The 15920-nt window shown below is 39.3% G+C and overlaps 1 protein-coding gene across 1 annotated transcript in view; it reads left to right on the forward strand.

The window, feature by feature from the left end:
- The window catches only part of LOC118415322 (FERM domain-containing protein 4A-like), a gene marked incomplete in the record, with an annotated part of 41501 nt that overhangs the window by 519 nt on the left and 25062 nt on the right, over positions 1–15920 (forward strand). Inside the window, 5 exon segments of the mRNA XM_035819825.1 lie at positions 779–844; positions 6896–6990; positions 13120–13122; positions 13768–13860; positions 14449–14533. Coding sequence (XP_035675718.1) covers positions 779–844; positions 6896–6990; positions 13120–13122; positions 13768–13860; positions 14449–14533 — 342 coding nt within the window.

Consider the following 15920-nt stretch of genomic DNA (forward strand, 5'->3'; position numbering starts at 1 on the left):
TGTGTGTGCCATTTGTCAACTGGTAGTGCAGGGTACATAGGTCACTGTATGTAGCCAGGGTCATTTTGGCCCCTCTGTGTTATGATCCTTCCAGTGCCCCTTATGGACAATGTTACTGTTCTGTGGAATGGATATGAGAGAGTAAAGTCCCTCCTTGTTTTCTCATTCTGGGAGGTTTTGTTTGTTGTTGTTGGTTTGGTACATTTCCCTGTTGCTGTCAATTAACGCCTGTTGAGTGGCAGCCCACTGGTCCAAAATGGCCTGCCCTCCCACCTCCCGCCCTTTTACCAAGAGCGAGACACCCCGGTCTTTGTGCCTGGTATCTATAGGAATCCTAAGGGTTTCATTCTCTTCAATCTGCCTTTGTGCCCCCATCATTCCCCTGCGCTATTCCTCCATTCTATCACAGCTGCCAGCTACCCTATGCCAGGGTCACCAGACACATTATATATCAGCATGTATTACACACACTCCCTGGTAAAGACCCTGTAGGGTGACCTCTGACTGTCTACTACGGCAGCAGTCGCACCAACCATGTTGTGGTCTTCATCCTGTCTCCAACTCAAAGCAGCTTTTGTATCAGAGACTGGCGGGCCACATAAGGATCCGGGATGTTCTCACTCTTTCCCGTACGTCTGCTCACAACGATGAATACACACTCGTTGCCACTCCTAGTCACTGTTATGGTAATAACCATTTGCATGAAGATACAATGCAGTACTGATGATAGCCCGCTGTTTTTCTAACGGATTTTCTCCATCTTATTATGTTTTTTTAGATGGCAGAGGGGCGGAGATGCCAGGTCCAACTTCTGGACGATCGAAAGCTGGAATTCCTAATCCAGGTAGGCCACTTTCTCAGATGAGCTTTTCTACGATAGACTACGGTGAACAGTGCGACGGAATTCATTTTGTCACGTTCTGCCATTGCGTAGGTTCTAAAGAAGGGCAGACCAATTTAGACCCTTCACAAAAATAGTGCCCACACATACTTTAAGGGGAAACTGCATGAATGAAGCTGCAAAAATCAATTTTGTTGTATATGGACCGTTGCATTTAATATTCCACAGTTGGGCCAAGATGAAAATAGGTCTGTGCTGGAATGGGTGCCTGGCACCGGCGCTATGTACGCTGGTATGCCACTATGTTGTTGTATGACAGAAGGACTTGCACAATGGTGATCAGCAATTTTAATACATAGTTTTGGGCACAGCAGATTACAGGACTCCAGTCTAGATAATGTAAGTGAAACTGAAAGGGGACGGTTTCAGTGACCAAATTTGGTTTTCTAATGACCGCAGCTGTTATTGTATTATCTCTGCTGTGGTCAGTCAGTGTCAGAACATATAGGCAGAAATATTAATATTGGGACATGCCATGTTGTTGGTTTGAATCTGTAGTGTTGGGGTAGTTCCAGAAGTGAGCAGGGCAAAAACCAGACACGTACTAAAATTGAAAATCCATACAGAAAATTGACTCGTTCATACTTCACACCAAGTCTGTCAAAAACCAATAGAAATTAAGTCATCTCTATTTATCACCATGACCACCAAAGCCTCTGAACCGACACAGTGGTAAGCATGGATATGTTAAAGACAGAAAAGTTGGGGGTGCCAAATATACAAAGAGTGACCAGACAAAAATAGTTTACCCTGTCCACAACTGGGTACACAAATTCTGGAGCTGTGTTTATTTCAGGTGGCCGGCAGGCGTGATTGACTAAAAGGCTAAAAGCGGCTTAAACTTTGCACACAATTGTGAAAAAACGAATGGATGGAAGAATTGATTATGATATGAGGTCTTTAACTGTGAAATGCATGAAAGAAGAAGAAAATGATTTTCTTAATCTTTTTGGCATTTCAACAAACATTTCATTAAACCTCGTTGATCCCAGTAAACAGCAAATTTGGTTGCCAAAGTCATCCCCTTTCAGTTTCATCTTCATTTTCCCTCCGACAGATTTATGCAGCGTTCAAAGTAACGTTAAATGTTTGTTTTGTAATTGCTGATCACAATGTACTCTACAGGTCAAGATCATATAACAAAATTGTGGCTTACCAACAAATAAGTATGTATGTACTGTGTTGTCAAAAATGAAAATAGTTGTACTGTTACCATTTGGGGATAATCTGTTACAATACATGTATTTATTTTAATTGTATGTATTGAAATTGATGATATAGAATCAGATTAATCAAGTATAACCTTTCTCTCAGGATGGTATGCTAACTTTCTTGGGAATTGAAATTGGATATTTTTATTCAAAGTAAATTTTTATGTCAAACTGATTGACTTAGGTATTGTAGAACCGCATGGAAAAACACATTGATGATGAAAAATGATAACATAGAATCCGAGGTATGAAATGGGAGCCTAAGTCAATCCCGCACAAGGCATAATGCTTATTCCTCCCCATTCTATTGCAATAACGTTTCATGAATTATGCAAGGTAACGGTGCAGTGTGCCTTTTGAAATGTGGGTCATAATGCTTCAGGTTGAAACTGATAGTGCAATCTTTTAGTTACTGCCTGCCAACTCTAAAGCTGTGTCGGTAATTCATCTCTGCAGTGTGGTCCTCTGAACTAGGAGTTGATTCTGGCTGCTAGATTTCTGCTTGATGAAATACTGATACATGCTACATTCTGTAAGGGAGAGGGCTTATCTAAATCTGCAGCAGTGATATCTAGTCCCAGTGTCATCAATAATGTATGAGGGAACCTTTGAGCGTGGTTCCCCATGTTATTAAGGACTATTAATTCAATGCCTTGCTGTACCACACCATCAAATGATCTAGTCAATCCTAATTCCGACAGAGAAGAGGGATCTGGTGATAAATCTTTAATCACAGAATCTGATGTGATATGCGCATCTCGCTGATGTGTAATGTGATGGAATTTTACATGATATTTTTATGGCCTCTTTGTTCTTCGAGGATGTAATATGAGAATAATTCAGCCTTGTCATGAATAAATTTTATGCAAATTAATTTGAATAGTAGTATTGCAACTTGATACTGGCATTGTGACTGGAGCTTATTGTTTTATACGTTTTCTGTACACAATAAAGCTGTAACATCTGTAGAAAAAGATTATTTTTGAGAGAAAAAACATTCACAGTACTCAATATTTCAACCAGAGACGGCTTACTCCACCCAGTTTAGAGATACCATGTACCAAGGCAACTGTTTGGATTGTAAATGCTTGACATATTGGAGTCTGCATAGTTTGTGGAGCAAACCGAACTGGGAGGGACAACAAACACCCAGTACAGAGGGTCCTTATCTTCTGCAGTGTCTCTCTCATTAGCAACCACACAATATAGGTTCCTCTGGCATTTCCTTGGAGAATGATCAATTGCTGGGCAGACATTATCTGCGTATAACAAATAAGATGTTGCTTGCACCGATTCACAGCCAATATGCCAGTCAAGGACAGATTTTGTGCGAAATATACTTGTATTTCCTCGGAGATACATGTTATCCAGTAAGTTTCTATGGTGCACCTACAGTGATGTTTAATGTAGAGAAACTAGCACGGAACGGAGATGATGCTTTGCAGTCCAGTTTTTCATTTCGAGATAAAGATTGTGTGAGCAATGAAATGGGGAGGGGGGTATCAGTTGGTCCTATGACTTTGATTTACACCAGCAATAAAACAACAGTTGTATAACAGCATGTTTGCTGGTTGGGTTGGTTGCTTGATGCATATCTTTGCCATGACTTTGTGACCCAACATTCACAAGTCAAATATCAGCTTCATTACCAGTTACTACCTACACATACTTTTATATTTACTTCTGTCTAGAGTGAACGTGGGCACTGTAAGGTCACTTCTGAATTTTGTGATCCTTTTAGTTTTAGTTTGACTGAAGCTGACACTGAATTCTGGACCTCTGACTTTCACTTGGTCTACATAGGATCTCTCCTTCAAGTTCACACACAGTCACCCCAGAATCATGGGTTATACCAAGGAGGTTGAAGAGGGAAGGCCTTTATTAGTTCTGTTGCGTGACATTCTTCATCTGCATTATCAAGCCAAACCATAACAACATTTCACAATTACTCACAGGAACGATATGTGCAAGTTGGGACTAATGTAAGGATCAAAAATGAAAGCGACATTTCAGCTTTGCCTAAACCCTCCGTTGATTCTTCCAGGTTCGCCCAATCTTACCGACTTTCTAACTCAACATTTTCTTTTGAAACTTCAAAGGTAGCCAATTCACAGCTTGGGTATAGAGGCTACACCAAAGGCTTACAACATTGGCACCATTCACATGGGTACCTGGCTGGGGTTCAAGACAAATACTGTATCAGGAAGGTGGGGGCCAGCAAGGTCCCTCCACTGAGGTGCTAGATCCACGCACCAGACTTGTACTGATGGATGAAACAGATTCCTGGTGTTGATAACAATTTGTACATGATGATGTCACCTGGAGGTGGAGGTGACAGGGAGGCAGACCAGACTCTCTCTGGTGTGGTAGCTCCCTGGTGTGAGGAAAAGGACCAGAAGGAATCAGATTTATATACATGTGGTCAGGAAAAGTGAAAGGGTCAACAACCTCATGTGGTCCTGGAGTTTGAGGAGTGGGAAGAGAAAAGAGGACCTGGTGTCCATTGCCACCCAGATTCGTGTCAAATTGTGGTCAGGAAATGGGAAAGGGTCAGCTTGATGCGGTTTAGTTATTTCATCTTACTGCGGGTTTTCCCTATATAGATCTGACTCAAGCTAGAGCCAGAGTAAATGTTTTGTAAAGATGAAGGCAGTAAAATGAGGAAAACTGAGCCAAGACCCCGCCAAATAAGGCAAGGTTACCGGAGCTATTTCTAGCTAAGTCATATTTATCAGTGAGTCAAACTCAAAGTAAACTTACTAGAACTTAGTAGAAGGTTGCTTGCTATAAAGCCAAAGTCCTCTGTAACTTAAAACCTCCTGAATTATGTATTGTCCCATTGTTGATTGTTTTTATATATGATACTTCTTGAGGGAATGTTACTACAGTTTGATGACAAAATGAAAGTAATAGTTAACCTCTTGGTTGTTCCAAGCAAAGTTGAACTCTCTTATGTTATGAGTATGAGATGTATGGTGAGATGAGAAATAGCTCACAACAAAGTCCCTTTAGCTCAGTTCTAATGTCCTATCTGTTTTTATCACACAGGATGTAACATCTATTATCATAATACCGGTACGTTTACGACGATTTCTCTAGCCATACTGATTTGACAAATTGTCAACGCATCATTTTCTCCAGTTACATGTTGCTGTTATAGGTTACCCTTGCCACTTCTTCTGTGTAACTTTTCTGCCACTCTTGTCCTGCTAAAAGCTTAATATTGTAATTGTAACACGCCGCGGAATTACACGGCGAACGGGCGCGTGGTTGGGAGGGGGTACAAAATACCGGTAGGAAGAAACACGGCACAAGTAACTGCCGCTATGTACATTTATACATCCTCTGATGTTCCTTCCTTTTCTGTCAGTAAATGCATAAAACATAAACCTGCATGAGCATACAAAATGTCATGAGAAAACGGACGTATACTGTCAAGAATTTTCATTTAACTTCTGTCCGTCACAACCGCTGTGACGTAACACTTCACTGCTCGCGTAGATATAAAAATGGCGGAAAAATGGCTGCGTACGTTCAATTTTGCCCATTCAGTCGTAGATCCGGGCTATTATGCAACGGTTCTTCACACTTTTACATGAGTTGTAGGTCACCAACAGAAATTCAAGATTGTTGTTGAATCATGTTCGTCTTGTGCTGTGAGCATGTGTAATTATGATCTGTATAAATTTGGCAATGAATGTGACAGTGTGTTCGTCCCACGACGAGCTGCCTACCCCGAAATTTAAAAAAAAGTATACTGAAAACTTTTGGCCTTGTTGTCTTCGAATGCATTGTTATCGATGCTTTGTAAATGGTGTATTGGACACCTAGATGTCTGAAGTGTGCACAGCTCAGAAATAACTATTGTTGCATGTGTAGATCTCTTTAAGTTCCAGTATTTTTAATCTACCGGTATAAGTCTTACTACTGGTATTATGCCAATGCATGTTAGATAACCAGAGTGCCAGTTGTTTTGGCTTGTAACTGTTTTAATCTCAGTGTAGTGGTTTAATTGGTTTTCGCATATTTCTGTCATGGTTTATCAGATTATGTGAGTATGGTCTTCATCACTGTCCCTGGCAGGCACAGCCAATGATGGGACAGTATATCTCTCAACAACATGCACCAGATGCTACTTCACTCTTTTGTGTACAGTAAAAACTAATTCTGTTTACATGTCAGATAGATGTCTAACACCTTTAGATATTATTGGGATCCACAAGGAGCAAACAGTAAGAAGATTTTCTCTATAATATTTTCAATCATTATGTTTTGCTGGTACTTTGGTTTGATGTACTTTTTGGATAGTTTTCTCCAGCAGAAGTTGGGAGTATGGTCTAATGTTTGGGTAGTGACAGAGGTGAAGCTGATATGCTGTCAAATATCCATTAGCCTGATGTCCATGACAGTCGTGAACTAGTTCAGTGCCTTCACTGTAGGGTTATCTGGGGAAACCTGTGGTGGGAATGTGGCATTGCTTCTCAATATCAGTGCAGAGTTCCACCTGCAACTGAAACAGGAGACAACTAGATTTGACAAGTGTCAAAGATGAATAAAAGAAGCAAAGAAATGTTGTAATAAAATGATGAATGCTGTGCTCAATGATTCAATCAATCAAATACTAGATGACAAGCTTTTTTTATCATTCCACTGTCCTCTGACAGGTCAATACAATGACTAGTCAAGGAAAGAAGACAAGATAGTCAGGTAATTACTGTTGGTCAGAAGACTTTCTTGTAACCCTGTTTACTAATTATTCTTCATCAACTCTGTCCCTGTGCAGCCAAAATTGCAGTCATCAGACCTCCTGGACCTGGTTGCCTCCCATTTCAACTTGAAGGAGAAGGAATACTTTGGACTGGCTTACCATGATGAAACGTAAGTACTTACTCTTATCTATAGGCACATTGAATACTATTGTTAAACAATGCTGTTTTATCCTCTGCAGTTTAATTGAGTGTTTGTATCAGCCTTGTCCACCACCAGTGAGCATGTACCAGAAGTGGACAACCCCCCTTAAAAATCTTCCTTGGCAAAGCAAAGCCAAGTCCAGATATGCAAACTTGGACACTTGGCGCTTTGACTATAATCTATGTTTGGTAATATATAGATTTAGTGACTCTCATGTGTTGTACTGGTTTGTAAGAATATACCATACTATAGTGTCGTAAACAATGGCTCGATCAGATGTCTTATTTCTATTACCTGAAAATTTCTATCCCCAACAATACAACCTAGCATTCACCCCTAATACTAAGGTATGCGATGACTTCATTTCCCTAGTTTAGAATGTAATTCTTATAAGCTATTATTTCAAAGCAGTGAGTGGTAACAGACTTGTATTGAATAAAGGCTATGGACCTTAGCTGCCTGTAGGAGGACCAATATCAGTTGGTAGGACCAATATTCAAGCCATAAACCATGTTGCAAATCCATGCAAGATAGCCGGTCTAACATGGGTGTAATAAAATGCAATGGGACTTTACTGGCATAATAACACTGGCCTTGAAACCGCAGGCCAACAGTTTTACAGCCTTTTATATAACATGACTGCCAAGTATGTCCAGTTACTAATGAATTAGTCAATACAAATGCAGCCAGGTCCAAAAACCACCAGCCTTTATATGGTTACAGTTTTACCCTGAACATGCCTGACTGTGATATTGCTTCATTACTATTGCATGGAACTTTTTACTAGCAGACACAGTCTCCATGAGGAATGCAAATGTTGCATTCTCTCATGAGATCCAAAGAGTAAGACACAGATAAAAAATGCTCATTTGAGATATCAGTATCAATTTTTAAGATAAAGATTTGACAGTTTTTTTTGCTTATGTTTTTCCCCATCATTTTGCACTTTTGTTTTCTATCATTTGTCTCCTTCAAAATCTGTTTGAGCAAATTTTCTTCCCTTGTGTACTGACTCTCATGATTAATCCGCGTATTTCACTTCATTGTCATTCTGCACTAAATGCTATTTGCCAATGACATTAACACTTATTGCATTGATATAGGGCACAAACACAATCATGCGGTCCGAATTAAGTTTTAGACATTCTTTGACCATTTGGTAGAGACAGTCCTGACCTGCACTCGACCTATCGGAGAAAAGATAGACTTCCACAGGAAACTGGTAAATAATGCAGGGGAAGAAACATAAGTCAAAGTGTGGGGTCATGATGTGAACTTATCTCAAGGGAACCATCAGAAGATATAAGGTTTAGGTAGGGAGGTGGCTCTTATGAGTTAGGTGCCCTAATTACTGGTATTGGGAATTTGGGACACTGTTAGCATCAGGCACTCTATGCTGGTATGGTTGTGCTGTATTCCACCAAAATGGGAATATTGAATATTGTAAATTGTGTCTGCAACGATCTTATTAGATGGCTAGAACATCCTGTATGATAATTTCTTGAATTTTTGTTTCATGCATTTGCTAGCTCTTAGAAGAAAGGCCCCAAAGTTTACAGTAACAAGTCAGTTTACAGTGTCAAGCCAGTGTCCCATTTTGACCATGAATCAGGCAGATTTATAAGGGCAGTGAAGTATTAAATTCCCAGTTTCACATGCGTAGCTGCCAGCGCTGTCCTCAGTGCTTAATCAATGGCCGTTAACCTGCCAGGAGAAATTGATTGACTTCAAGGATTATTCCACCTGTAAGAAAATCTGTGTTCGCTGGAGGAGGCTGATATCGATCGGATACTCCAGCGTTACATCAACGTCAGGACCGTGGGATTTTGTGAAGATTTGTGTTCACATGAAGTCACTTGGTATTCAGGAATATGACCATGATTGGGTAGTGTACATGTATGCACAGGTCTGTTGATGAATATGTTGTTCAACAAAGTTAAAAGAAAAATATGAAATGAATTATGAAGTCCAATTATGTGCACTCCTGAGGTCCTACTGACAACAAAGTTAAAGTTTACAAGTTGAGGTTTTTGTGTTACAATTTTGTAGATTATTACATCTTCTGAATCTAGGTCTTTGCAAGCAGAACATTGCAGTTGACTTGCAACTGATATATTATTCCAGTATTGGTAACTTGCTGCCTCATTGTTATTGGTAGAATTTGTTTCAATTCCACTTCTCATTTCCAGTGAGATTAGCTATTTGCCTGATCCATTTCCAGCTTGGTAGCAAATCATTGGGCGAAATAAAATCAGTATGTTGTTTGATGCAAAGAAATTCTGGGTCCTGGGATTTACTTGTCCCCTCTTCTTCAATAACCAATGTTTTGACTTATTTTTATTTATAAAGATCATTTTTATTAAAATTCATTTAAACCAAAATTGCTCAGCCTTATAAAGGTTAAGATATTTGTGAACAATTTCTATACCACCTGTAAACAATGCCTTTATTTTTTGAGCCTAATGGATTTTTTATTCCCCTTTTTGTTATGCTACATAAAACCCTGAAAACTAATGGAGGGTATCAATTTATCTGTGCACCATGTTGAAATAAATGCCTGGGGAATGATTGACACTTAATACATGGCACAGATATATGTAGAGATCACGATCCAGTAGAATCGCCGATTCTCCTAGGAGAGATCGCGATCGGAGTTGGTCCTACATTGTAGAGATCCTGATCGCAATCTATACTAGGAGCAGGGTTCTAGCTAGTGCATTTTAGCGTAGTGGGCCACTACGCTAAAATTTGTGACCCCTACGCTAAAATAAGGGCCACTACGCTAATTTTTAACTAGTGTAGTGGTGCTTTGCTATCATTTACTTGTTCAACAATGACTAATCTATGTCTGAACAATGAAAAATGATGATATGCCACTCAAATCTGACCCAAAAATCCTAATCTTCAAACCTCACCGTGGAAGGACCAAGACCCCCCCTTCCACACCAATCTCCCGATTAATCGCTTCGCTACCATGCCATTCCCACTACGCTAAAATAAAATCCTGGCTAGAACCCTGAGGAGAATCGGCGATTCTACTGGATCGTGATCTCTACTGTGACATATACATATACATGTACCTATACATGAGTAGCATGGCAAACACAATTGCTGTACTTGTATATTATTTTCACAAGATGATTTTTATTACGTACATGTAAAGCTAATTCACCTTTATCCGCGGGGTAACCTATATTCGTTCAAAAACATGGTATTTATGGATATCAAGTCAACACATGGTGGTTTTAAACTGCAACATTTAATATGTTTTTGTGTATTGAAAATTCGGCAACTTGATATCCATAAATACACCATTATCAACGGATATAGGTTACCCCTGGGATGAAGGTGAACTATTGTTAGTAGCCAGACACAGAAGTCCCCCTGAACTGATCCCACTTTAGGCCCCTGTGGGATTATTACAACCTCAGTATCCTTGTGACTGGTTTCTCATATTTCCCACACATCCATCAGTTGCAAGTCATAACCTTTAGTATTGTCTTCACTGCATTAACTTTACAGTTCGTGGCATATTTATGAGAGTATAGCTGATACATGTAATGATAAAGAGGGGAGGTAACTCAATGCATATTGCATGAAATTAAAGTACAGGCATTCATTTGATCAATCATGGAAAAAATTCAACAATCATGTTCTTGCAACAAATTGTTTTGATTTAAAAACGGGTAAAGTTACACTTGTTTGAATATATTAAGAATAGTTAATTGTTTTGATCCCACATATAGAATCTAAAAAGTTACATATTTATTGAAATGAAAATGGTAAATTCTTACTAGAATATCTTTTAATAAAAATAAAATCACAAGGTAATGTTACTGAAAGGTCAAAAGGCCAACCAGACAGTCTCTATTAGATTCTCTTTGTATTTTCTGACTGCTTATCTTGGTTTTGCTTTATCAGTGTAGATAGTGTAAAGTACTCATTTATAATCAACACCCCATGAGGGAAAATGCAATTAAAAACAGCATGAGGTAAAAGAGAACAAGGTAATTATGCGTATTGTTTCTTAATTCTATCTCAGTTGAAGTTTTGGGATCAGGAGTTGTTGAAAATTTGTAATGGGAGGGTATTTTATGTCTAGTTGATGAAATTTTCTGACAATTTGATTTTTACAAAAATATGTGAATAATAATGTAGATGAGGGGGAAAATTGTATCGAGGGAAAAAGTTAAAGCTGGTTGATACCTGTTGGTAGCCTGGATACCAGACCCCAGCCCAATCTCTATCTCATGATAGATATTTTTGAGATTGGGCTGGGGGCTGGTATCCAGGCTAAGTAACCTATTGGATGTTAGCTTTCATCTTATATCTCTGATATGTGATGAATACATTGTTGTTCTATCCACACACGCTCATTTCCATGGTTTTTAATCACTTAGCCACACCAGACCATGAACACAATGTCCTGTATTGTGACAGTGAATTCCACTGGTAAAGGTCTTTTCCCTGGTCATGTAACAGTACCAAACCAAATCCAATCCATTTCTGCCACACTTGGGTCTGTACACTTGATCTGCTAGTGGGATTTGGACCAAGCTGTGACAGTGAGTGTGACAGTGTCATATGTTCTCAGTTCTACAGCATGTGGGCCTCAGTTTTGTAAGATCATGTGAAGTCAATCCAATGATGGATCAAGTCCAAATTGATTTGTACAAGGTATGGAACTAGTGTTTTCCCCCATGGATATCTGCCATGCTTTAGTTCACCCCAAGTTGTGAAGGAAGTAACTGGACATTAACATTGAAGTACTCTAGGACAACGGAACAGGGCCTGTCTTTTTTAACTGATTGAATTTTGGTCTTTTTGGTTAAAAAATTACCTGTCATATATCCTCTGGTGAGCCAGTTATTGGAGTAGCACTTTCCTGCTGGGATGTAATGTTGAGGACCATCTAATTAAAGTATTATATTTCACAAGTTAACCGCAGAGACCCCACTGCCCATGGCGCCAGCTTGAAAACACCAAAGCTTCAATCCCAGCTAATTAGCCTGAGGTGACCCATGTCTGATTGGTTAGTAGCGCCCCCTGTCTCACCTGTCCCAGCTGTTACTATAGAAACCTTCAGGGTCAGACAGGAGGCCGCCCCAGACATGGCCCTCTGCCCCAGGCTATTGTGTTTCACAGTGCAGCATTTCCTGTGACCTCTGCAGCATAACAACATCAGTCATTCTCACTCCTGGCAGTGTCCGCAAGACCCAGTATGAAAAATTTGGCAAGCAATGACATTGACAGGACTTTGGAGACCTCTGCTGTCACAAAGAAGATGCTTTCACCTGGTGGATTCTACTGGGTTTAGGAGGCTAACCTTGGCCATGAAGAAAAGTTTTTTAATAGATCATCTGTATCTAAAGGCATCTTTTGGATTTCATGGAAAGACATCTGGGGATGTACCAATACAGGGCTCTGGACAACCCACACAAACCAGTAATGACAGTGAATTGAAGAGAGGTCCAAACTGGACAACCCGAATATTAAGTTCATATTAAAGGAACTTGAACTGATGTATGTATGTATGTATGATGTATGTTAGTTCTATAGATGGCACCTGAAAACTGAATGGACTTCAATGGACACACTATATTCGAGATTCAAAATTGACAGACAGGACATTTTAGTAGTACATATAGTATACAGCCAGTTTGTATTCAAAGAGAATCAACCCTTTTGGTCATGAGTACATCCTGCTATGTAACATGTTTGACAAGGCACCTGTCATCGCTTATCTTGGCTGACATAACTTTGAAATTACCCATCTGGTTATATATGGGTATTTAGAAAGCATCTATGATCTAGTGCATGTAGTATTCAACCTACCTGCAAGAGGGTGCTTTAGTGCCTCTCTGGGGCCTCTTGTCAGGATTTCCAGTTGCCATTTCCACATTCTTTCAGTTTGTAACCAAAGCCAACGGAATAGAATGAAGGCTGACAACTACAGATCCGACAACTATCTTGTTTGCATACATACCTGTTTGTCATGTTTAATTGTGAATGACTATTGTGTCTTATATGACCATTTCTTTTTCTCTCTTTTTGTGTGTTTTTTTCTTGCTATGCCCTCGGCATCGGGTAAAACAGAAGGTAAATTAAAGTGTACAAGTGTTGTAGATATTAATTAAACAGAGTTTGTAGTTGTATGGACTTTCAATGTAGATAGCAGTTGCATGTAAGGTGATGCTACTCATCGATTGGTTAGTCACAAGAAGATGGGTTGTAGTGTACTACAACATGTTGTCTAGCCAGAGATTGCAATCTTTACTCCTAGACTGGCTAACTCCACTGGCATGTTATCTGTCTATTTGGCCGATTTCTACTATTTTTACAGCTAATAGAGTTTGGTACATACTGACAGTGTAGGAGAAATGCCAGTATGATAAATAAGTAGCTGTAGTGACACATGATTAAGATAAGGAAATATTACTCTAAATAGTTTTGTATATTGCAAAAAGAAAATTGAGTGTGAGTAGATTAGGTTTATGTAAGTGTAGTTCCTGTGTAGTTGGTTACAAATATGATATTAACCTTTATATACTGTTCAAAAATGATATGCTGTATAATTTATATGATATGACCCTCTGGTGATGATTTTTATCAAACCACCAAACTATTAGGTCTCGGTTTGATTGACATTATCAGATGCCTTACAAGAGGCAGAAGTGTGTCTGTCTCCCATGGAGCAGGAAAGTCAGTGCAGAAGGCTGACCCATATATTTCCTGTCCTTACAGACACCACTTGAACTGGCTGCAGGCAGACAGGCGGGTGTTGGAGCATGAGTTCCCGAGGAGGGCTGGCACGCTCACCCTACAGTTCGCTGTCAGGTACGGACCCTTCCTCTTCAACTAGAAGCTATGCTTGTAACACTTAGTACTTAGAACCAACACTCAACTTTGTACTTTGTATCGTTGAGTTCGTATAAGATTTCCTCCTTTTTTTTCCTCATGTAAAACGATTACTATTATAGGCTGACCTAGCATGGATACCAGACCCCAGCCCGATCTCAGAAATACCACATGATATATGTTTTTGAGATCGGGCTGAGGTCCAAGCCAAGGCTGACCTTTTTCCCATTTATTGTTAGATATCCTGTTGTTGTTTCTTTGTGTGATCAAGGTGTGATTTAGCTTTCAAGTTACAAATGAAAAGATAACTTTTATCCCTTATCTCTCAAGTGTATACCTTGTTCAAATAAAGTATTATTGGTATGTACAATGTACACAAAAGCATGAACTTGAAGGAACAACTACCAGATTGAGTATATTTAGCTTTCTTTTGTTAAACTGTTTTATTATTACAAAGACTGAATTTGCAGTGAGGGTATATAGTAGTTAAATTCACATTGAGTGACCTTTGTAATCAGTTGCTATTACCTTGTGTAAGTGAAGTGCATTCTTTTGTCTTCTCTCCAGGTTTTACATAGAGAGTATAGCGTATCTACGGGACCCAGTCACCATAGAACTATTCTTTTTACAAGCAAAGTCATCCATATTCAAGGTAAGTTGGTTAGAGGAATGCTGTCTGAAGTGGACAGGTGTGAGAATGTTTGTACAGGGAATCCCAACATGGGGGTAGTGTTACTCAGGAGTTGTGTCAGAAATAACCTGCCAGGCAGTTTTAGTTCCATTTAGGGTTTCTGGTCACTGTATATTAGGTATACGGAAGAATTATACCTCTGAATTTACTAGAAGATGCTGTAAATGCATTGAAGTTTCCTGGGATTTAATGTTGTGGCAGCGGGAAAATTGTTCGCTATGGTTTTGAGTTTTCGGTAGTGCCATATACTGTAGTCACACAGTGTGAATGTGTAATGGAAATATTTTCGGAGTAGTTTGGAGTTTGCAGTGAAAACCGTGAACTTAGATCAACTACACTTCTTAGTTCTATCAACATTTTGATATGATTCTTGTAAACATAGATAAATTTGTATCATTCCAACTTGTTTGCTAATATGTGATGTGAACCCCTAACGTGAAACACGGTGGCCTAATCAGGACTTTACAAAAGCCCCTGTTCAGCATGTAAAAATGTATATTAGCTGACAACTTTTGGACAGTCCCACCCTTTTTGATGATTATACTTCTGATATACTTGAATTCTCCCAGAAGTGGACAGGTAATTTTCTTAGGGTAGGCCCTGTAGGATAGATGTTTGTCAATTCGTAGGTTCAGGTGTTGTTTGTGTTTTATTTAGGAAGTACTTTTGTTGCTGGTGAGGGCACGTACAAGAATTCCATTGTTCAAATCAGGTTGTCCATAATTGTACTGGCCTGTTCTTTAGCACTGTTCGCACATTTTGTGAATGGTCTATTTTCACTGGACATAGTTTATTTGTAATAGATGCAGAGGAAGTTGTTCAAACTTCAGAGAGTAAACAATGAATGGAATGCAATGATTATATTGGTGTGAGAGGCATGCTCACTTGTTAATACATTTTGTATGTACTGGTTGTAAGTTTTTCATATAGTCAGGTAACTCTGTGCAATTGCCCATAATGTGATTGTAAATAGTGTGTATTGTTCAAGCTGAAAGATTAGCACAGCTAGAAACCATGTAACACCAGCCAGACATCAAAAGATTCCTTCCTTAGATGTTGGTGTAATATTTCACAAAGAACCTGATTTGTTTTAACAAGCTGACATCTCTCCTTTGAAACATTTCCTCTGGAAAGATACTGAAGAAATGGCAAACTAACTGGTCTCACAGGACTCGATGTTTGCTTTGGAAACCTGGGGGGTAATGAGTGATAATTAGATGTCTTTTCAAAGTCAAATTGATAAGAACCATTCCATATGAAGTGACAGTCTAATTGTGGTTCCCAAACACTTTATTAAAGAGTGCTTGGTCCTTGAAGGGTTGGTTGATCACGTGACTGAATCACAGTC

Source organism: Branchiostoma floridae, chromosome 5 (genome assembly GCF_000003815.2).
Source record: "Branchiostoma floridae strain S238N-H82 chromosome 5, Bfl_VNyyK, whole genome shotgun sequence".
NCBI classification, from domain to species: domain Eukaryota; kingdom Metazoa; phylum Chordata; class Leptocardii; order Amphioxiformes; family Branchiostomatidae; genus Branchiostoma; species Branchiostoma floridae.